Below are 23698 nucleotides of genomic sequence, written 5' to 3' on the forward strand. Positions count from 1 at the left end.
TTTATAATAATAGACATATTAGAAGTGACGATGAGGATATGTTGACTGAATGTGATTGACATTTAGCTTTGAAAGTTAAAAATTTTTTGACATCTTTTTATGAAACCACTAAAATTTTATCGGGCGTTTACTATCCCACTATCTGTATGGTGTTTGAACGTCTTTATATAATTGCAGAAACATTTCATAAATATAGAAATGATCATAATTTTAGTGAAATTATAATTGCTATGGAATTAAAATTTAGAAAATGTTGGAAAGATTTACCTATATTATTTCCTTTAGCATGTGTGATGGACTCCCGATATAATTTATCGGGAACTAAATCTACAATTGATCAAATTTCAAACGCTTTAACATTTGATACACCTATCACATATAGAAATTTAGAGCAAATATTATGTGAAATGTATAAATTATATGTAAACCGAATGTGTACCAATATTAGTCGGGTACCATTTGCACCTACTCATTCCACTGAAATTGAAGAAGATGATGCGGAAATATTTAATTTATTTCAAGGCATTAATTCGTATAGATTTGATTCATTTGCAATATGTTCATCTACTACCACTGCCACTGCCATGTTGTCACCATCTGTATCTCATTCTCATCAAACATTTACGGGCTCAAGCCATAATGCATTACCTGCTTAATTAATTGATTATTTCAACCAAAATATGCCAACAGATAAAATAATTAAAAAAAGTTCAGACGAAGTAATTGAATTCTGGCGAAGGTATGAACGACACTGGCCAGTTATATCTGCGATTGCAAAAGATCTGCTGACACCTCCAGTTAGCACTGTTGCTTCGAAATCTGCTTTTAGTGCAAATAAAAAAGTTTTGAACGAGGTCAGGAGCCGACTGAAAGAATATATTTTAGAAGCGTTAATGTGCGTTAATGATTAACCGGACGCTCATTTTCGACTACAAGATAAATATGTCGAAATTGCATATCGTCAAGTAAGTGATATTTGATTTAATTATATTGATGAAACTTTTCCTTTCTTATCGTTACTTTTAATTTTCTTTAAAAAATTATAGACGCTACAAAAAATTGTCCGTGTACAATTTTTAATTTCACTTACAGAAAATTTAAGTAGTCGGTCCCAAATCCGGATAAAGAATGAGAGTTTATATTTTATCTATTTTTAAAAGAAAAAAAAGATTTTATTTTTATTTTTTTCTATCTCTTTTAGTTAAAAAAAAAAAAATTCATTTCCACCAATTTAGTTAAATTTTTGTTAGTACTTGGTACTATTACTACTATATATCTATATTTTAAATTCTTTTCTCGAACAATGCTGTACGTATCTTTGCATATAATTTTTGAAGTAAATTCCTTCTAAAAATTGAAAGGGTAATCGAACGATTGCCCTTTAAATTGTCAGAAGTCTTTCACTTCGAAAATTATATATAATTTTAAGACTTCTATATAATTTTCGAAGTGAAGACTTCTAACAATTGAAAGGGCATTCGATTACCCTTTCAATTTTTAAAACGGATTTTCTTCGAAAATTATATGCAAAAGGACGAGCAGCGTTGCTTGAAAAAATAATTTTTAATACTGTTTTTAATTTTCTTTAAAAAATTGAACACGAACAAATAAACAACACAATTTTTAACTCCGCTTACTTTAAATTTAAGTAGCCGATCTCAAGCCCGGATAAAGAAAGAGGATTTAAATTTTTTACCTAATTTTTTATATATAATTCACAATTTAAAAATTAAAATTACTTTTTTATTTTCCAATTTACCTATTTGTTTCAAAAAAAAAAAAAAGAAGATTTGTTTAAAAAAAAAAAAAAGAAGGAAAAACGACGTCTGCTGACGAGTCGGGCTCGGCTCGGCCCACGAGCTGCCCACGAGCCGAGCTCTCCCAATTTTGGACGAGCGGAGCTCGGCTCGGCTCGGCTTGTTTCAAAACGAGCATGAGTTCTGCTCGTGATGAGCCCGAGCCGAGCTCCTGCTTTCAAGGACCGAGCCGAAGCCCATTGACAACCCTACCTACTCACACTTTATCAATTTCCCTTTTTTGCTTTCGGAGTTTTTCCTAAGGAAATCTTTGGTACATTACAATTTGGAAGAAGTGAATAATATAATCAATAAAAATTTTAAATTTTAAATCCCCCCCCCCCCCCCCCCCCCCCCCCCTTCCTTTTAAACCCCCCCCCCCCCCCCGCCCCCTTTTTTTTTTGTCTTTTTTGTTTTTGGCTGAATACCCGTCCGTGCAGTAAAGGAATCTATTATATATAAGGAGAAAAATTACAATTGATCATCTATTCTAAATTTGGACCTAAAATGCTATTAAAAAACATTATTCTTTCTTATATATATATTGACGTTGAGAGTCACGTACTAGTTTGTATGTAATTGTATGTATTTATAATGGCAACATCAATATTTGCTAGTGACAGTAAGATCTGGGATTGATTCAAAAAATGGTTGTCATCTTCCCACCACATATATATATATATATATTTATATATTGTTAATAATACTACATTTTAATTGCAATGAAAGTCTTTAACTTTTGCTCCTTTTTATACTTGTATCTATAATTTTTTTAACACATTCTTATCCTCAGCATTCTATGAATTACTATATCTTGTTTCTAATGATGATTTTTGGCCAAAAATTCATTACGAGAGCATAAAAGTACTTATTTTCCATCATATTTTTTAATAAGCTGTATATCTAAGTTCGACAAAAGATTTGCCACTCATTTCACAGTACACTAATATAATATTTTGATAGAGACTAGTAAAGTATGAATTTTGCTAGTTGTACAACCAAAGTTGACAACCTCCTTACAGGATAGGAGCCCACGATTTTTTTTATTTATCGCAGATTCCCTCCCATGTATGTGGTTGTCAACTTCAGTTGTACATATAACATGATCGATTTAAGTAAAGATATGCTAATTAATTGAAAGTTAAGGATGAGAATGCTGCGTAAGAATTTGGGAGCATAAATACGAAAATCAACAAAACTTAAGAACTTTCGGTACAAATAAAATGTGATGGAGATAATTGTGACTTGATATGAATGTTATTTAGCCCNAAGCATCTTAAACTCATTGCATTAGTCTGTTGAGATATCTGTTTGGCAGTGCTAGACATCACAACACGAGATTTATTTTTATTATTTTTTTTCGGTTCAATATTTCTTTTACTGTCCAACCCTCCTTACCAAATAAGCAATAATTGAACCATTATGTTGCGAAGATGAAGACCACATTTGTTTTTTTGATCACTTCAATCCCATCAAGACCAGTATTTTTCAGTTGTTTCATTTTAGTCTTGTTTGGAATTTGGTTCAAGATGGTGAAGAATATATAACAGAAAATTCTACTTTCCAGGCAGGGAGAAGTGCTTCAGTTTATTCACAGATTATTTATCTAGGAGGTTGAGGCAGTTTTGAACAAAGGATAGTAAGATACAAGAGCCTCATGGATGTCCACAGCCAGATTGCATTTAGCTAAAATGAAGAAGACACAGGTTGATCTAGCTTCTATTGTTATCTATGAAAGATATTTTATGTTTATGATTTTGCTTTGTTCTGCTCCAACATTTGCTCTGAGTAGCACTTTCTTAGTCAGCTCATGACTAAATAAAGAACCTTTTTAGGATCCACATAATACATCCGAAATTAATCCTGCTAATCAGGCTTCACATGAGTCCATAAATGAACAACCAAAGAATGCCGAAGAGACTCCTGTGCCAGATTCAGGTTCAGTTTCAGCATCAACCATTGATAACAGAAAAGTTTCGCGAGAGGATATTGAACTTGTAGGGCAATTTTCTCTTTTGGTCTTTTCTCATTCTTTTTGAGAATTCCATGAAGAATTTTTGCCTGCGATCTCTATATCAAAATGTATTCATAATCTGCTACAGGTCCAGAATTTGATCGAACGATGCCTACTGTTATACATGAATAGAGATGAGGTGGTAAAGACCTTACTGAATAGTGCCAGGATAGATGCCGGGTTCACAACATTAGGTAGGTATTTTTCAGGTTATCAAAAGAAACTTCCTATGCATTGGCATCTGGGTACTATGATTAGTTGCTCTTTTGATATATGCTTCTCTGAGGCTTAAAATCTGATTTAATTACATTGCCGAATCTTCTATATTCATTTCTCTTCTTCATTTTCTTTATCAATATAGTTTGGCAGAAATTAGAAGAAGAAAATGCTGTCTTTTTCCGGGGCTACTACATAAGGCTTAAATTGAAGAAACAAATTCTCTTATTCAATCACTTGCTTGAGCATCAGTATCATCTAATGAAGTATCCAATGCCTACAAGGGTTCCTTTGGCTCCTATGCAGAATGGAATTCATCCAATGCCAGGTAAATCTTAATTTCTGTCGTTTATTTGAGTAAAATACTATATTCTATATTTTAATTTGAAAACTCAATGATGAGATTCTAAATTGTTCTTGTATCCATTAGAAGTGATAATTGCGCCAGATCTACAGTGCTTATGCAACGTGAGAGAGTTAAAGAAATCTGTTGGTGCAAAAAATAAAAAAATAAATAAAAATTGAAAATACTCTTCATGTTTTAGTTCTTCATTGTTAACTTAGGTTCAATGGATGCACATCTGTCTCCTAAACTGTTCCCTTCCATAATTTTTTCCCTTAAAAATAAATAATATATCTGTTGTCTGCCAACAGTATGGTGAAATTCTCATTCCTGATGCCACAGTATCTTAGAAGATACGACAATTTCTGACTAGAATTGAAAATTTTCGTGTGTGTGTTTCGCTGTTCTTGTACTGCTAAGTCATTGCTGATTTGGTAGAAATACATTTTATGTAAGTTTTATCTCAGAAAATATTGCAATCATTTAATCACCAGGACACAATCGCTCTACTAAAATGGAAAAATAAACAGGTCTTCCATGGTTCAACAAAAAAGATTCATGACAATTATTTTAAATATCCATTTGAATTTTTTTATTAAGCTTGTTTTTACTATCAGATTCTATTGTTCTTTTTGTGTCCTTTACTTGATCATTAATTGTCATGAAGGAAGGCTTTTGCTGTCGAGATCATGGTGTTTATGGCCGGCCTTTGTCTACTGGAACCGGCCTTTTTGATTTTGGCAATTAAGTTGCTCTGGAAAATGCAGTGTTATCTCCATGTGTCTTCCCCTCTTCGAGCCCCCCTCCCTCTAGATCTTAATGCTTTCTCTATTCTTGGAGTAGGATGTAGATGAGTAGGCCACTGAAAGGGTTGAATCACAGCTATTTTGTGTGTATTAAATTGCTTTTTTCCGTATTATTTTATTATCGTTATTCAATGCCACTTGTTTGCATTGCAGTCAACAACTTACCTATGGGATATCCCATTTTGCACCAGCCTCCAGTTCCAGCTACAGGGCAATCTCTTCTTGATTACTGGAAAATGCAGTGTTATCTCCATGTGTCTTCCCCTCTTCGAGCCCCCCTCCCTCTAGATCTTAATGCTTTCTCTATTCTTGGAGTAGGATGTAGATGAGTAGGCCACTGAAAGGGTTGAATCACAGCTATTTTGTGTGTATTAAATTGCTTTTTTCCGTATTATTTTATTATCGTTATTCAATGCCACTTGTTTGCATTGCAGTCAACAACTTACCTATGGGATATCCCATTTTGCACCAGCCTCCAGTTCCAGCTACAGGGCAATCTCTTCTTGATTCTATGGGTTATTCCACAAATATCTGTCACGTAGTAAATGGAGTTCCTGCACCTGGCACAGGCAATTTTCATCCAATGCGGATGAATTCTGGAAATGAGTGAGAACTCTCTTCTCTACTAGGATCAGCTCTCTGTTTTTCCCCTCTTGTCTGACATTTGAAAAGAATTTGGATATCCATGAATTTCTCTTCCTTCATGTAGTTCCTAAATCTCTTCTATGCTTATCGAATCTTCTCGCTTCATATATGTTTTTATCTTGCTATACATAAACCTGCACGAGAACTATTATTGCAATTGGTCCTGCCAAAGTATCTTTACCATTTAACTTCTGGAGCGTATTTCTTCACTTGATCAATAATTGAGGTGCTAAATTGTTGCTCCTTCTATTGACCAGTTCTTTGATATGTTGTCACAGTGATATCTTTGCGTAAAACAACTTTAAAAATATATTTTCAATCTCTCTTAAGGATATTAACATGCGTTGAAGCCTGAAAACAATTACATTTTTTCGTTGAAGTTCAGTGTATCAGAAAAGAAATCAAGTTAGTTATAAACTTCTGGAGATATATGAAATTTCTATGATGAAACTATTATAAATTGGTATATTTTCTGCTGACAATCATAGTTCTTTTTTTGCTCTGAAGTATGGTGATTGACACAAACGGAACTGATGCTCCTGCTATGACAACAAACAATGCAATGCTATCCATATCAGATATGCCGGTAAGCCCAACATCAGTGGCTTCGAGTGGCCATTTCCCATTCATTGCTTCGGAGATATCGAGCATGGGAATAGAAACATCAGCATTTGATATGGCATTTACGTCTGATGTAGCTAGTTCAGTAGGACTGCAGCTTCCTGCAGATAATGGAAATGAGAATTCTAGAGATTCGCTCAGTTCATGGGCTCAAATATCTTGGAATTTCAGCCTTTCGGACCTAACAGCAGACCTATCAAGCTTGGGAGGTAATCCTCTCCTAATCAGTTGTTATATGCTTTGATATAACAATTTAATGCAAGAAAGTCTCTTTCCTTCATGCTGCTATGTTTTTTTTTCCTTACCCCCTTTAAACAACTGTAATTAATGGTGCTTGTTGCTATGAAAATATTTCCAGAACTAGGAGCTCTTGGAAACTCTTCTGGTTCTCCCTTTTTGCATTCAGATTCAGATATTCTTCTTGATTCTCCAGACCGAAAGGATATAGGTAAAAAGGGGAACAGCCATTTCCTTAAGTACACTTCACTTCTATTGACATTGATGAGATTTAGGGAGATAAAAGTGCTAATCTGATGCTGCTTTTTTAGTAGAATTTAATGGTCTTCTATTCTTGAGGACTCAGACCTCCTTTGACTTATATAGCTAATTAATTCTAGAAAAAGGCCTTGTTTGTTTGCCATGATACTGTTCCCAATTCTATATTCCTTCACTACATGGCTGTGAATTGAGGTAAAGTTCTCCGAGTCTTATACAGCAATCTTTGTGTCGCAAGTTTCCATGTTATGTTCATTTATGCAATATCATGAAGCTAATTCCTACTCAAAAATGATGATTACTTCGACAAATGTTAAAGCACTTGACTTGAAGAATTGGTAAAGGCTTCCATTTCAATGAAAGTTCGATAAGTTTCTTAAGTGTATTTTATGCCAACCATTGGAGCCAATAGTAGTTGATAAACAAAAATACGGAGAAATATGTAGAATAGACATATCAAAGGTCACATCATAAATGGCCTAAGTCGATTTTGAGATTTTCTTCCACCACTGGGATTTTGGTTCCATTATATAATAAGACCACCAAGTTTGCTGAGGAGGGGCCTAGTTGAATAAAAATATTTCAGTCTTCTCAATTCTCTCTCCAAATTCTTGGTATCCTGCATGAATCAAGTTTTTGATGTTTATAAAATTTTGGCTATGTTTAGGTTGAAAATTAGTTCATTTATTTCTAGTTTTCTACACGATGGAATGACAGTTTTGGTCCTTATTTGCTGCTTGCTATGGAATTTTTTCTACCCTTTTTTCACACATTCACGTGACTTCGTTTCAGTGGAGGAGTTCTTCATTGATTCTGTTCCTGGGCAGTCATCTCCGCCATTGGATGAAGAGAAGTCCCAGCTTAAGGGGAGAGATACTTTCACCTCCATGAAATCTGACAATAATCTCTATTAGGCATGTCAAGCCTACACACAGGCAAAGTTAGGTTTAAAGCTTTCATCTGGTATAGAGATCTGTCTTAATAGAGCAGTCCTGTTATTTAGTTTTCATATTTTGTAATCCTAATTTCTGCAATGAATGCTGATCATGATATCGTGTTTTTTACCATTACAATGATTTGCACATTAATGGCGTTCATTTATGTAAGGATTCACATAACCGACCTAAATTTGTTGAGAATAATGCTCAGTTTTGTCATCGTAATATGAAGCTCACCCTCATTAGTAATTACAATATGCTAGATGTTGGAATAGATTATATATTTCCATTATGTTAGAGTAGGTATGGAAAAAAAATTATTGAACTACTTGTATTTTCATTCTGATATTTCTCGTGTTTATTTTTCGGTTTTTCAAGTTTGTTAACGGAGTATAGTTTTTCTCATTCTTACTTTTCGACATCTCTAAACTATTCCCGAAGTTTCCAAAAGTTACGATTTTCAAAATGTGTACTAGTCGATCGATCAAGTCATATTATTCGCTGAAATGACTGTCCAACTTTTAATACCATACTTTTTATTTTACAATATTGTGACACAAATCTTGAAAAAACTGGACGTGCAGAACATCTCAGTGCATTATAAACTTTGCTGATGATTTAATTATCCAAACATAGCTGTCATTATTCCATAATTAGGTTCTCAATTTTATTCGGATTAGAGCATAAAATTATTCCGCAAACACTCACGGGAAATACCAAGAAATCCTGCATACAAAAAACCAGAAGTCAGATTTATGGCGAGTTGAGGAACGAAGAGATCAAGAGCAGTAAACTTACTTGGAACAGTCATAGTTTTTATCAATTGGAGGAAGATTAACAGACATCCCACATTGCTTAGGAAGGCTAGAAACTCGTCCGGTATCAACCTTGTTTCCCACAATGGCTAAGGCCGATTTTATGCAGTTGCAGGTAGCTATTTTATCTGGTTTTGACGTTGCTTGTGCAAGAATACTCTTCACTCCTGCACAGCAGTCACTTGTTGGTTGTGCAGATTGGTCGTCAATGTATGATACGCACGAGGTCAGTTTCGCAGTGACAGTCGAGCATGAAGGTGCAGCGGCCGTGGCTGGCCTTAACACTAACAGTACAAAGATGGATAGAATTTCGAGTAGTAGAGCCATTTTTGCTCTTTCAAGAAAGTTAAGAGCAAATGTTCAAAGGATTTTCAGTTGTAAGTAACACTGTTTTTGCTTGGGCAGAGGAGATGTATATAGGCTTGCTATCAGTTGCTTGTTTGCTTAAAATCCCCAAGTGGACAGACCATGCAATTGTCATGAGCCTTGTTCTTTTGGGTGGATGCTTCAACTGAAATTTCATTGCCATTTGGGGTTTCTTTACCACCTGAAAATGAAATTGCAAAATGCCACGGCATTTAGCCCTTGTTTGATAATCATTATTTTTAAATCTTTTTTTACACACTTATTTTCAACTACACATTTATATAATAAAATATTCTGCACGTAAACTCAAAACTTTTTTCTCCCTTTTAATCACACAATCTCCTAAAAATCACTGTTCAAAACTCTAATTTTTTTCAAATAATGGTTGTCAAACAAGAGCTTAAATTGTCGTGTTGGAAGCAGGCATGGTTGACCCGATCATTGTAGCATGAAATGGGTTAAAGGGAGAAGTTCCCACCAACTATAGCCAAATAAAACTCCCTTAATTCCTTGGACATGAAAGCGGAAGGATAAAATTCTCTCAAGAAAATACAACAAAATTTGTATTGAAAAGGCAAGAAACACCAATTTTGGCATACAGTCATCCCACAAAGGGTCTTTGAAGCTATAGTATTTTTGAATTCTGACAACAAAAATGAACTCAAAATATTAAAATTAGGGGAATAAAAAGAAAAATTGTATGAAACGTCACCTTTGAGACTTAGTACACTTGTAGTTGTATTACACGCGCCTCTTTTATTTAAAAGAAAAAAAAAAGGAAAAAAAATCAAAATGTGTTCCCAGCGTACGTGAGCGTGTGGGTACTCCAAATGCATATTGATCCCTGCAATATTCTTGATTTTTCAGTATATAAAGTAAATTAGTTTTCATATAGTTAAAAATATTTTTTATTTGATGATTAAAATACATTTATAAAAATATGAAAGTTATTTTTCCTTCAATTAAATTCTGAATTTTCTATGAAATCAAAAATATTTATTAAGTAGTTTATTGCTCAGTGGAAGGATTATTAATTGATGTTGAATTTGAAGGAAGAGATGCAACAATAAAATTGGGCTAGTGGATGCAAAGATTAAAAGAGAAGAAAAGTTATGGACTTTCTGGTGTCTAATAGTAGATACATGTTTTTGTGTACATGTTTCCATTAATATAATTTTGCTTGCTTGATTTTTTATTGAATAAACTTCGTTTGTAATGTGCCAAATACATTCTCTAATGTGAACACCGATTTTTTTTATCACTCGACAGTTTGAATTATACGAACGGGTCTTAAAAATTTCGTGTGTTGAAATTTTGGTATTGGGATCTTTGTTGTTATTCTTGTCCTATCACTCTATAAGTTCCTTTTTAGTTATAGCAGTTTGATTCACCAGCATTGAAGGAAATGAACGGCGAAATATTTGGCTCATGGATGCATAAAAAAAGAAATGTTTGTCTGTATTCTATCTGAGAATGGAGATTTATCAGCCCATTTTTCCTGAATCAATAAATTTATGTCTATAATATGGAATCTCAAGTCACTTTTTATACTCATCTTGTGGTTGCACAATTAATTGAACATCTAGGTGAATGTAAATTTCTCACATTTCTGATGGTTTATGCTGAAGTAATGTTTGTTAAGATAACATAGTAAGTGTGATCATGTCAGTGAAAACACATACTAGTGGTCACCATATTCATTGGTTCACTTTGAGAGATGAGCGGTGAAATTTGAGACACACACTGAGAAGCACAATATTACCATTGTAACCTTCTTTTTCTTAATGGAAATATGCAGCATCAAGTGGACGTAATAAACCACATGAAACCTTTGTCTTGCCAGACAATAAGTTATTGTAACTTGAGATTGTTATTGCAATACCATAAAAATTTGAAGTTCGCACAAAGCATCTTAAACTCATTGCATTAGTCTGTTGAGATATCTGTTTGGCAGTGCTAGACATCACAACACGAGATTTATTTTTATTATTTTTTTTCGGTTCAATATTTCTTTTACTGTCCAACCCTCCTTACCAAATAAGCAATAATTGAACCATTATGTTGCGAAGATGAAGACCACATTTGTTTTTTTGATCACTTCAATCCCATCAAGACCAGTATTTTTCAGTTGTTTCATTTTAGTCTTGTTTGGAATTTGGTTCAAGATGGTGAAGAATATATAACAGAAAATTCTACTTTCCAGGCAGGGAGAAGTGCTTCAGTTTATTCACAGATTATTTATCTAGGAGGTTGAGGCAGTTTTGAACAAAGGATAGTAAGATACAAGAGCCTCATGGATGTCCACAGCCAGATTGCACTTAGCTAAAATGAAGAAGACACAGGTTGATCTAGCTTCTATTGTTATCTATGAAAGATATTTTATGTTTATGATTTTGCTTTGTTCTGCTCCAACATTTGCTCTGAGTAGCACTTTCTTAGTCAGCTCATGACTAAATAAAGAACCTTTTTAGGATCCACATAATACATCCGAAATTAATCCTGCTAATCAGGCTTCACATGAGTCCATAAATGAACAACCAAAGAATGCCGAAGAGACTCCTGTGCCAGATTCAGGTTCAGTTTCAGCATCAACCATTGATAACAGAAAAGTTTCGCGAGAGGATATTGAACTTGTAGGGCAATTTTCTCTTTTGGTCTTTTCTCATTCTTTTTGAGAATTCCATGAAGAATTTTTGCCTGCGATCTCTATATCAAAATGTATTCATAATCTGCTACAGGTCCAGAATTTGATCGAACGATGCCTACTGTTATACATGAATAGAGATGAGGTGGTAAAGACCTTACTGAATAGTGCCAGGATAGATGCCGGGTTCACAACATTAGGTAGGTATTTTTCAGGTTATCAAAAGAAACTTCCTATGCATTGGCATCTGGGTACTATGATTAGTTGCTCTTTTGATATATGCTTCTCTGAGGCTTAAAATCTGATTTAATTACATTGCCGAATCTTCTATATTCATTTCTCTTCTTCATTTTCTTTATCAATATAGTTTGGCAGAAATTAGAAGAAGAAAATGCTGTCTTTTTCCGGGGCTACTACATAAGGCTTAAATTGAAGAAACAAATTCTCTTATTCAATCACTTGCTTGAGCATCAGTATCATCTAATGAAGTATCCAATGCCTACAAGGGTTCCTTTGGCTCCTATGCAGAATGGAATTCATCCAATGCCAGGTAAATCTTAATTTCTGTCGTTTATTTGAGTAAAATACTATATTCTATATTTTAATTTGAAAACTCAATGATGAGATTCTAAATTGTTCTTGTATCCATTAGAAGTGATAATTGCGCCAGATCTACAGTGCTTATGCAACGTGAGAGAGTTAAAGAAATCTGTTGGTGCAAAAAATAAAAAAATAAATAAAAATTGAAAATACTCTTCATGTTTTAGTTCTTCATTGTTAACTTAGGTTCAATGGATGCACATCTGTCTCCTAAACTGTGCCCTTCCATAATTTTTTCCCTTAAAAATAAATAATATATCTGTTGTCTGCCAACAGTATGGTGAAATTCTCATTCCTGATGCCACAGTATCTTAGAAGATACGACAATTTCTGACTAGAATTGAAAATTTTCGTGTGTGTGTTTCGCTGTTCTTGTACTGCTAAGTCATTGCTGATTTGGTAGAAATACATTTTATGTAAGTTTTATCTCAGAAAATATTGCAATCATTTAATCACCAGGACACAATCGCTCTACTAAAATGGAAAAATAAACAGGTCTTCCATGGTTCAACAAAAAAGATTCATGACAATTATTTTAAATATCCATTTGAATTTTTTTATTAAGCTTGTTTTTACTATCAGATTCTATTGTTCTTTTTGTGTCCTTTACTTGATCATTAATTGTCATGAAGGAAGGCTTTTGCTGTCGAGATCATGGTGTTTATGGCCGGCCTTTGTCTACTGGAACCGGCCTTTTTGATTTTGGCAATTAAGTTGCTCTGGAAAATGCAGTGTTATCTCCATGTGTCTTCCCCTCTTCGAGCCCCCCTCCCTCTAGATCTTAATGCTTTCTCTATTCTTGGAGTAGGATGTAGATGAGTAGGCCACTGAAAGGGTTGAATCACAGCTATTTTGTGTGTATTAAATTGCTTTTTTCCGTATTATTTTATTATCGTTATTCAATGCCACTTGTTTGCATTGCAGTCAACAACTTACCTATGGGATATCCCATTTTGCACCAGCCTCCAGTTCCAGCTACAGGGCAATCTCTTCTTGATTATATGGGTTATTCCACAAATATCTGTCACGTAGTAAATGGAGTTCCTGCTCCTGGCACAGGCAATTTTCATCCAATGCGGATGAATTCTGGAAATGAGTGAGAACTCTCTTCTCTACTAGGATCAGCTCTCTGTTTTTCCCCTCTTGTCTGACATTTGAAAAGAATTTGGATATCCATGAATTTCTCTTCCTTCATGTAGTTCCTAAATCTCTTCTATGCTTATCGAATCTTCTCGCTTCATATATGTTTTTATCTTGCTATACATAAACCTGCACGAGAACTATTATTGCAATTGGTCCTGCCAAAGTATCTTTACCATTTAACTTCTGGAGCGTATTTCTTCACTTGATCAATAATTGAGGTGCTAAATTGTTGCTCCTTCTATTGACCAGTTCTTTGATATGTTGTCACAGTGATATCTTTGCGTAAAACAACTTTAAAAATATATTTTCAATCTCTCTTAAGGATATTAACATGCGTTGAAGCCTGAAAACAATTACATTTTTTCGTTGAAGTTCAGTGTATCAGAAAAGAAATCAAGTTAGTTATAAACTTCTGGAGATATATGAAATTTCTATGATGAAACTATTATAAATTGGTATATTTTCTGCTGACAATCATAGTTCTTTTTTTGCTCTGAAGTATGGTGATTGACACAAACGGAACTGATGCTCCTGCTATGACAACAAACAATGCAATGCTATCCATATCAGATATGCCGGTAAGCCCAACATCAGTGGCTTCGAGTGGCCATTTCCCATTCATTGCTTCGGAGATATCGAGCATGGGAATAGAAACATCAGCATTTGATATGGCATTTACGTCTGATGTAGCTAGTTCAGTAGGACTGCAGCTTCCTGCAGATAATGGAAATGAGAATTCTAGAGATTCGCTCAGTTCATGGGCTCAAATATCTTGGAATTTCAGCCTTTCGGACCTAACAGCAGACCTATCAAGCTTGGGAGGTAATCCTCTCCTAATCAGTTGTTATATGCTTTGATATAACAATTTAATGCAAGAAAGTCTCTTTCCTTCATGCTGCTATGTTTTTTTTTCCTTACCCCCTTTAAACAACTGTAATTAATGGTGCTTGTTGCTATGAAAATATTTCCAGAACTAGGAGCTCTTGGAAACTCTTCTGGTTCTCCCTTTTTGCATTCAGATTCAGATATTCTTCTTGATTCTCCAGACCGAAAGGATATAGGTAAAAAGGGAAACAGCCATTTCCTTAAGTACACTTCACTTCTATTGACATTGATGAGATTTAGGGAGATAAAAGTGCTAATCTGATGCTGCTTTTTTAGTAGAATTTAATGGTCTTCTATTCTTGAGGACTCAGACCTCCTTTGACTTATATAGCTAATTAATTCTAGAAAAAGGCCTTGTTTGTTTGCCATGATACTGTTCCCAATTCTATATTCCTTCACTACATGGCTGTGAATTGAGGTAAAGTTCTCCGAGTCTTATACAGCAATCTTTGTGTCGCAAGTTTCCATGTTATGTTCATTTATGCAATATCATGAAGCTAATTCCTACTCAAAAATGATGATTACTTCGACAAATGTTAAAGCACTTGACTTGAAGAATTGGTAAAGGCTTCCATTTCAATGAAAGTTCGATAAGTTTCTTAAGTGTATTTTATGCCAACCATTGGAGCCAATAGTAGTTGATAAACAAAAATACGGAGAAATATGTAGAATAGACATATCAAAGGTCACATCATAAATGGCCTAAGTCGATTTTGAGATTTTCTTCCACCACTGGGATTTTGGTTCCATTATATAATAAGACCACCAAGTTTGCTGAGGAGGGGCCTAGTTGAATAAAAATATTTCAGTCTTCTCAATTCTCTCTCCAAATTCTTGGTATCCTGCATGAATCAAGTTTTTGATGTTTATAAAATTTTGGCTATGTTTAGGTTGAAAATTAGTTCATTTATTTCTAGTTTTCTACACGATGGAATGACAGTTTTGGTCCTTATTTGCTGCTTGCTATGGAATTTTTTCTACCCTTTTTTCACACATTCACGTGACTTCGTTTCAGTGGAGGAGTTCTTCATTGATTCTGTTCCTGGGCAGTCATCTCCGCCATTGGATGAAGAGAAGTCCCAGCTTAAGGGGAGAGATACTTTCACCTCCATGAAATCTGACAATAATCTCTATTAGGCATGTCAAGCCTACACACAGGCAAAGTTAGGTTTAAAGCTTTCATCTGGTATAGAGATCTGTCTTAATAGAGCAGTCCTGTTATTTAGTTTTCATATTTTGTAATCCTAATTTCTGCAATGAATGCTGATCATGATATCGTGTTTTTTACCATTACAATGATTTGCACATTAATGGCGTTCATTTATGTAAGGATTCACATAACCGACCTAAATTTGTTGAGAATAATGCTCAGTTTTGTCATCGTAATATGAAGCTCACCCTCATTAGTAATTACAATATGCTAGATGTTGGAATAGATTATATATTTCCATTATGTTAGAGTAGGTATGGAAAAAAAATTATTGAACTACTTGTATTTTCATTCTGATATTTCTCGTGTTTATTTTTCGGTTTTTCAAGTTTGTTAACGGAGTATAGTTTTTCTCATTCTTACTTTTCGACATCTCTAAACTATTCCCGAAGTTTCCAAAAGTTACGATTTTCAAAATGTGTACTAGTCGATCGATCAAGTCATATTATTCGCTGAAATGACTGTCCAACTTTTAATACCATACTTTTTATTTTACAATATTGTGACACAAATCTTGAAAAAACTGGACGTGCAGAACATCTCAGTGCATTATAAACTTTGCTGATGATTTAATTATCCAAACATAGCTGTCATTATTCCATAATTAGGTTCTCAATTTTATTCGGATTAGAGCATAAAATTATTCCGCAAACACTCACGGGAAATACCAAGAAATCCTGCATACAAAAAACCAGAAGTCAGATTTATGGCGAGTTGAGGAACGAAGAGATCAAGAGCAGTAAACTTACTTGGAACAGTCATAGTTTTTATCAATTGGAGGAAGATTAACAGACATCCCACATTGCTTAGGAAGGCTAGAAACTCGTCCGGTATCAACCTTGTTTCCCACAATGGCTAAGGCCGATTTTATGCAGTTGCAGGTAGCTATTTTATCTGGTTTTGACGTTGCTTGTGCAAGAATACTCTTCACTCCTGCACAGCAGTCACTTGTTGGTTGTGCAGATTGGTCGTCAATGTATGATACGCACGAGGTCAGTTTCGCAGTGACAGTCGAGCATGAAGGTGCAGCGGCCGTGGCTGGCCTTAACACTAACAGTACAAAGATGGATAGAATTTCGAGTAGTAGAGCCATTTTTGCTCTTTCAAGAAAGTTAAGAGCAAATGTTCAAAGGATTTTCAGTTGTAAGTAACACTGTTTTTGCTTGGGCAGAGGAGATGTATATAGGCTTGCTATCAGTTGCTTGTTTGCTTAAAATCCCCAAGTGGACAGACCATGCAATTGTCATGAGCCTTGTTCTTTTGGGTGGATGCTTCAACTGAAATTTCATTGCCATTTGGGGTTTCTTTACCACCTGAAAATGAAATTGCAAAATGCCACGGCATTTAGCCCTTGTTTGATAATCATTATTTTTAAATCTTTTTTTACACACTTATTTTCAACTACACATTTATATAATAAAATATTCTGCACGTAAACTCAAAACTTTTTTCTCCCTTTTAATCACACAATCTCCTAAAAATCACTGTTCAAAACTCTAATTTTTTTCAAATAATGGTTGTCAAACAGAGGCTTAATATGTCGTGTTGGAAACGGGCATGGTTAACCCGATCATTGTAGCATGAAATGGGTTAAAGGGAGAAGTTCCCACCAACTATAGCCAAATAAAACTCCCTTAATTCCTTGGACATGAAAGCGGAAGGATAAAATTCTCTCAAGAAAATACAACAAAATTTGTATTGATAAGGCAAGAAACACCAATTTTGGCATACAGTCATCCCACAAAGGGTCTTTGAAGCTATAGTATTTTTGAATTCTGACAACAAAAATGAACTCAAAATATTAAAATTAGGGGAATAAAAAGAAAAATTGTATGAAACGTCCCCTTTAAGGCTTAGTACACTTGTAGTTGTATTACACGCGCCTCTTTTATTTAAAAGAAAAAAAAAAGGAAAAAAAATCAAAATGTGTTCCCAGCGTACGTGAGCGTGTGGGTACTCCAAATGCATATTGATCCCTGCAATATTCTTGATTTTTCAGTATATAAAGTAAATTAGTTTTATGTTCCTACGGTACGTGAGCGTGTGGGGACTCCAAATGCATATTGATCCCTGCAATATTCTTGATTTTTCAGTATATAAAGTAAATTAGTTTTCATTTAGTTAAAAATATTTTTTATTTGATGATAAAAATACATTTATAAAAATATGAAAGTTATTTTTCATTCAATTAAATTCTGAATTTTCTATGAAATCAAAAATATTTATTAAGTAGTTTATTGCTCAGTGGAAGGGTTTTTTTTTAGATGCTATAGTTTTTCGATGATTATGAAAATACTTTAAATGCATTTAAAACACCACATTCTTTTACATTTATGAGTGGTGTTGATCTTAACTAGGTTATGCTATTCTTTGTGATTTATTCTTATTTTTTGTGGTTAATCAATTATGGTTTGACTTTTGTACAATTTTAGCATCCTTGAAAGAAGACTATGAAATGTATTGAGAAGTAACGTGCTTATTAAATGTGGCACAATACGTAAAACATCTCGAAACAATGATTTAGTAGTGCATTTGGACAATATTTAATATGAACCTATTTTGTAATTACTACCAGGTCGTGCTATGTATTTCAAACTCGAAATTTGCAATGCAAACTCAAAACTTGCACTAGAACTCGAAGTTTCAATTGTAAACTTGAAATTTGCACTGCAAACTCTAAATGTGCAAATTATGTTGTAAAATAACGTGATTTGTGTAATGAACCATCAATTATAAGCATGAGTCAAATAAAAAAAAAGGAGAATAGAGTTAGAAAAGCTTGGCTTAAGAAAGTTGCAATAAACGTTGTTCTAAAGTTGTGTGGCCCCCCTCGTGCGGGTATTTTTGGCACTGTATGACTCCAAGATAAAACTCTCATAACTCGCAGCAGATTCTCCTTCTCTAGGCACGATCACAGGAAAAGAAAGAACAAACTCTTATCAATTGCCAAAATTTATAGAAGAAAAGAATATAAAATGATTAGAGAGTAATATGAAAAGACTAGAAAGTATTTTCAAGTGTTTAATTTGTTGTGTGTAAAACAATGAAAAATCCACCTCCTTTTATAGTAGAAAAATTTGACTCTCTTCTGTTAAAAATTAATCAAATTCAACATACGTTACAAATATAATAATGAGATTAGTTTTTTGTATAGAATCTAAAAATTAGAAACAAAAACTAAAAAATGAAAACTAAAAACTTGAAATTTAAATGTTAATTTGAAAGTTTTAAATTTTATTCTCAACAATTCCCCACAAGTTTTAAAACTTTCAAAATAATTATATACATATTTATATTGTGGCAATATTATACTGTGTAATAAGTGGAGATGTCTTTTGAATTTGAACCTTACTTAATGATAACAATTTTCATTTGAGTAAGCCATAATGGACTATGCCTTGAATTAGATCCCTTCGACCAAACTTTAGTTGTTCTACAGACAGTATCGATTTAAACTCAGTTCATAACGGGTAACGCTGTTAATGGTCATGTGCTCGTCTTGATTCTAGTAAGAGTCACTAGGGAATAGTCCAATCGCATAATCACGACCTCATAACTCTTATATAGGTGAGTCCTCCAAAGGTGCATATGACCCACACCTAGCGAGAATTTTCCCATCAGTACTCATTTAGGGTTAAACACTTTCTAACGTCACAATCATAACACTATCGCCATAAGGATGAGTACAAATTATATAGTGCTATCACGAGTCAGCCAGTGCAGGTTGTTCCTACCACATTGAACCTTCTTCATGGGATCTCCAATCACAAAGGTTGGGTTACTTTGGAAGGTAGCTCCCTTACGGGTTTAAACCCATCCACCTCCATGATTCATTAACACTCTTTTTGGGTAAATTTTTGGTTAAGTTTCCGATAAATTCTTTTTAGATCTCACGAAATTGAGAGAAATGACATTTCTCTTAAGTAAGGTTTTAACTGACTTAAGTCATGCTTGAATGTGTCTATTAATCTTTTTATTTGATTGAGTTTGATTTACAAGCTTTATTACTGCTCTACAGTCACAATGTATTGAAATAGCTAGAATTTACTTACTTATTAATGGTATATCTAATAATAAATCTGTAAACCACTCGGCATTAGTACATGTTGTATCCAATGCTATTAACTCTGACTCTAAAGTACTCCTGGAGATTAGAGTTTATCACTTTGAAACCCAAGATATGGTAGCACCACCTAGCATGTATATATTTATCCAGTCATAGACTTAATATCTGCATTATTAGCTATTCAGTTTGCATCGCTATATCTTTCAATAACATTTAGAAAACTTCTATAGTTTATAGAATAATCTAATGTATTTCGGAGATATTTAAGCACTCTCTCTAGAGTATTCCAATGTTCTTTACTTGGATTGCTAGTATATCTATTAAGTCTCCTAATAGCAAAGGCTATATCAGGTCTTGTCCTATTTGCTATGTACAATAAAGATCTAATAATTTGAGAATATTCAAATCGCAAAGTTGGTTTATCTAAATTCTTCTTCAAGTGTACATTTGAATCATATGGAGTGGAAACTAGTTTATTGTCATAATGCTCAAATTTTTCCAACATCTTTTTAATAGCATTAGATTGATTTAGTGAAATTTCTTCAGATGTTTTCCTTAACTTTATTCCCAAAATTATATAAGCTTCACATCATTGACAAATCATAAATTTGTCCCAAGTATTAATATGTCATCTACATATAAATAAAGTATCAAATTCTCGTTGTTATCTTCTTTGCAATATACATACTTATCATGTGTATTAATTTTAAATCTATAATTTAGTATAACTCTATTGAACTTCTTATGATACTGTTTAGGAGCTTACTTTAGTCTATATATTTCATTAATTTATATGATTTATGTTCTTCTCCTTTGACTTTAAATTCTTCTGGTTGTTCCATATATATCTCTTCAGTCAAATTACTATCCAAAAATGCATTCTTAGCGTCCATTTCATGAATGATCAATTTATGAATACTGTTTAATGCTAACAATGTCCTAATAGTAGTTGTTCTAGCAAGATGCGAATATGTATCAAAATAATCAACTCCTTTTGGGTAAATCTTTTAGCTACTAACCTAACTTTATATTTATCTATACTTCCATCAGGTTTCAATTTCCTTTTAAATACCTACTTACATCCTATTGCTTTATTACCTTGAGGTAAATCACATAAAATTCAAGTATTATATTGTATAATTGACTCGTACTCATCATTAATAGCTTCTTTCCAATAAGATCCATCACTAGAGATCATATTATCTTTATATGTTTCAGGTTCACCTTCAACTGGATATGTAAAGAATTCTTCTCCAAATGATTTCTCTTTCCTAGTCCTTTTACTCTCCTAAGTTCATGTAAAGATGAACTAGATGGAATAATATTTAAAAAACACTTTCTTAAAAGTTGAGGGTTCATTTGAAATTGCAATCTCAAAAGGGAAAACATTTTCAAAATAAGTAGCATCTCTAGTTTCAATGATAGTATTATTTTTAATGTCACTTCAGAATTTATAATCAAGAACCTCTTTGTACTACTATTTTGAGTATATTCTATGAAAACAACATCCATAGTTTTTGGTCCTATTTTCTTTCTTATAGGATCAGGTATAATTACCTTTGTCAAACACCCCCATACTTTTAAAAAATCTAACCTTGGAGATCTCTTTTTTCATAGCTCGTATGGAGTTTTAATATTGTCCTTAACAGTTACTCGATTCAATATGTAACAAGAAATTAGGATAACTTCACCCCATAAGTTTTCAAGTGTTCCAGAACTTATGTGTATAGCATTTACCATATCCATTAAAGCTCTATTCTTCTTTTATGCAATACCACTGAATTGTGATGAATAAAGAGGTGCCACTTCGTGTATTATACCATTATCCTCACAGTAATCCTTAAAATTATTCCCAATATATTCTTCTCCTCTATCAGACATCAAAATTTTTATCTTACGTTCTAATTGATTTTTGACCTTCGCTTCATAGATTTTGAACTTATCATAGACTTCATCCTTCATTTTCAATAAATAAATATAGCAATACTTATAATAGTCATATATAAGTATTGCAAAATATTTATTACTAGCTCGTGTTGGCGATTTATTAGAATCACAAACATCACTATGAATCAATTTTAAGAGGTTTGTATCCCTTCTAACATATTTGAGAGGTTTCTTAGTTTGTTTGGCTTGTACACATACTACACACTTATCATTAGCAACGTGAGATTTTAGAATCAAGATTAGATCCATAAGTTTCTTGATCTTCATATTGCTAATGTGACCCAATCTTTCATGCCACAAATAACTAACTTCAATACTAAAAACTATGGAAGAATCATGATAAGGATTTTCAATAATATTCGATTTAAACAATCCATTACTAATATAATCTTTCCCAACAAAAACATTGTTTTTTGTTATAACAACATTATTTGACTTCATTACAAGTTTAAAACCTTCTTGAACTAAAAGTGATCCACTAACTAAATTTCTTCTAATTTCTAGAACATGGTGAACTTGAGCTAAAATTAAACTTTTCCTGGAGATCATTTTAATCTCGACACTTCCAATTCCCAATACAAAAGCAATCGAGTCATTTCCCAAAGTTACACTTCCTCCGCTTGAAATCTAATAAGATTTAAACAAACTCTTATCAAAACAGACATGAACATTTGCTCCAGAATCTAACCACCATTGACTAAAGATGTTGATGATTCACACCTAATGGAATGTCCAACTTCCCTCAACATGTTTGCTTGATCCTTTTAGAATTTGTCCTTATGGTTGTACTTCTTAGTCCTTTTGTAGTAGCAATCTCGAGAAAGATGGTTGGTTCTTCCACATACATAACATGGCCCTTGCTACTTCTTCTCTTAGCCTTTGTTATCCTTAGTGTAGTTATTCTTAGATTGGGAATTTTTTTATGACAGTGAAAGTTTTCTTAAACTTATTACCTCGAGACTTAAATTGCTTTGAGGAGTTAGTAGGGTTTTGAATTTTCTACCAAGTTCATATTAGCATGCGATTCATCAACTTTGTCGATACGATTTTTATGATATTTTTTTTATTCTCAAAGAATTGAATATTTGGTTCAATGTTAAAATCCCTTGTTTATGTCTAAGACTTTTAGCAAAGTTTGACCAAGAAGGTGGAAGTTTATCTATAAGGCATGAAACCTTATAGTCCTTACTTAAACTTGACCCCTTTTCCTTCTCTATGTCGTAGTAAATCTTGAAATTGATGGATTTGTTCATCATAGATTTTTCATCCACCATAACATATTTGTTAAAGGTTAACGCGTTAAATCTATCGACTCTAGCATCATCAATTCCATATTCTTCCTCTAAAGTTTTCCAAAGCTATTTAGCACTCGTGATATTTTTGATAAATATCATAAAGTCTATCGAAAATAACACTTAAAATTCAATTATGACAATGGAATTCAATTTGTTCTGGGATATACCATGAGGTAGATTCTATACCTTCATTATCTTCTTCTATATATATATATATATAGAAGTGGAAATAGATTCAAATGTTTGAAAATGAAGATAATTTTATTGATATATGAAAATTGAATTACAAATATTGAAATGAACTTTGATTTACACGTTTGAAAGATAAAGATGGTAAAAAAAATACAAGGATTTCTCAAACTATCTTGAGAATGATTTATCTCCCGATAAATCAACTCTGATAGTTTGGGAAATCTTTGTATTCTTTTACTATCTTTATCTTTCAATCGTTTAATTCAAAGTTTATTTCAAAATTTGTATTTCAATTTTCATATATCAATAAAATTATCTTCATTTTCAAAATTTGGATCTATTTTTACTTCTACTTTTCTCCACCTGGGCCCATTTTGGTATTAGAGCCATAAGAGAGTGAGGTGAGGTTGTAGTAGTTTATCGCTATAGGCACTGTCCAAATAGGATAACCTGATTTGATTCCAAGATGTCTGCTGAATAGACGTTGGGCAGCCCATTGTTAGCCGGGGAAGGCGTGTTAGGGTGGTCCTATTTGTAGTTTGGTAAGAATCAGTCTATCTTATTTAACTATTTTTACAATGTTATAATTTTATTGAATTTAATTATGTCCTCTTTTTCAAATTGATTTCAGAGGTCTAGAAATAGATCTGAAAATATTTCA

At 33.3% G+C, this 23698-nt stretch overlaps 4 protein-coding genes across 6 annotated transcripts; 2 read left to right on the forward strand and 2 right to left on the reverse strand.

The window, feature by feature from the left end:
* Nucleotides 1-3338: 3338 nt before the first annotated feature.
* On the forward strand, nt 3339-8131 carry LOC111385943. 2 transcript variants are annotated; one of them, XM_023010369.1, is made up of 8 exons: nt 3339-3502; nt 3632-3793; nt 3899-4004; nt 4172-4354; nt 5610-5781; nt 6328-6650; nt 6800-6889; nt 7729-8131. In XM_023010369.1, exons 1-8 carry the CDS (start codon nt 3458-3460, stop codon nt 7848-7850), a joined length of 1203 nt encoding a protein of 400 aa, XP_022866137.1. In that variant the 5' UTR covers nt 3339-3457; the 3' UTR covers nt 7851-8131. The 2 variants fall into 2 exon arrangements, with proteins under 2 accessions (XP_022866137.1, XP_022866143.1); XM_023010375.1 differs by having other exon boundaries at nt 3671-3793.
* A 213-nt stretch (nt 8132-8344) lies between these two features.
* On the reverse strand, nt 8345-9076 carry LOC111385956 (non-specific lipid-transfer protein A-like). Its single transcript, XM_023010384.1, has 2 exons — nt 8673-9076; nt 8345-8600 (listed from the first exon to the last, which is right to left on the reverse strand). The coding sequence occupies exons 1-2, from the start codon at nt 9014-9016 to the stop codon at nt 8579-8581; spliced, it is 366 nt and encodes a 121-aa protein (XP_022866152.1). The 5' UTR covers nt 9017-9076; the 3' UTR covers nt 8345-8578.
* Nucleotides 9077-11042: 1966 nt separating this feature from the next.
* Nucleotides 11043-15745, forward strand: LOC111385962. 2 transcript variants are annotated; one of them, XM_023010393.1, is made up of 8 exons: nt 11043-11397; nt 11566-11688; nt 11794-11899; nt 12067-12249; nt 13224-13395; nt 13942-14264; nt 14414-14503; nt 15343-15745. In XM_023010393.1, the coding sequence occupies exons 1-8, from the start codon at nt 11353-11355 to the stop codon at nt 15462-15464; spliced, it is 1164 nt and encodes a 387-aa protein (XP_022866161.1). In that variant the 5' UTR covers nt 11043-11352; the 3' UTR covers nt 15465-15745. The 2 variants fall into 2 exon arrangements, with proteins under 2 accessions (XP_022866161.1, XP_022866157.1); XM_023010389.1 differs by having other exon boundaries at nt 11234-11397; nt 11527-11688.
* A 213-nt stretch (nt 15746-15958) lies between these two features.
* On the reverse strand, nt 15959-16690 carry LOC111385972 (non-specific lipid-transfer protein A-like). The gene is made up of 2 exons (XM_023010397.1): nt 16287-16690; nt 15959-16214 (listed from the first exon to the last, which is right to left on the reverse strand). Exons 1-2 carry the CDS (start codon nt 16628-16630, stop codon nt 16193-16195), a joined length of 366 nt encoding a protein of 121 aa, XP_022866165.1. The 5' UTR covers nt 16631-16690; the 3' UTR covers nt 15959-16192.
* Between the last annotated feature and the right edge of the window lie 7008 nt (nt 16691-23698).

Source organism: Olea europaea, chromosome 3, assembly GCF_002742605.1.
Source record: "Olea europaea var. sylvestris chromosome 3, O_europaea_v1, whole genome shotgun sequence".
Taxonomy (NCBI): Eukaryota; Viridiplantae; Streptophyta; class Magnoliopsida; order Lamiales; family Oleaceae; genus Olea; species Olea europaea.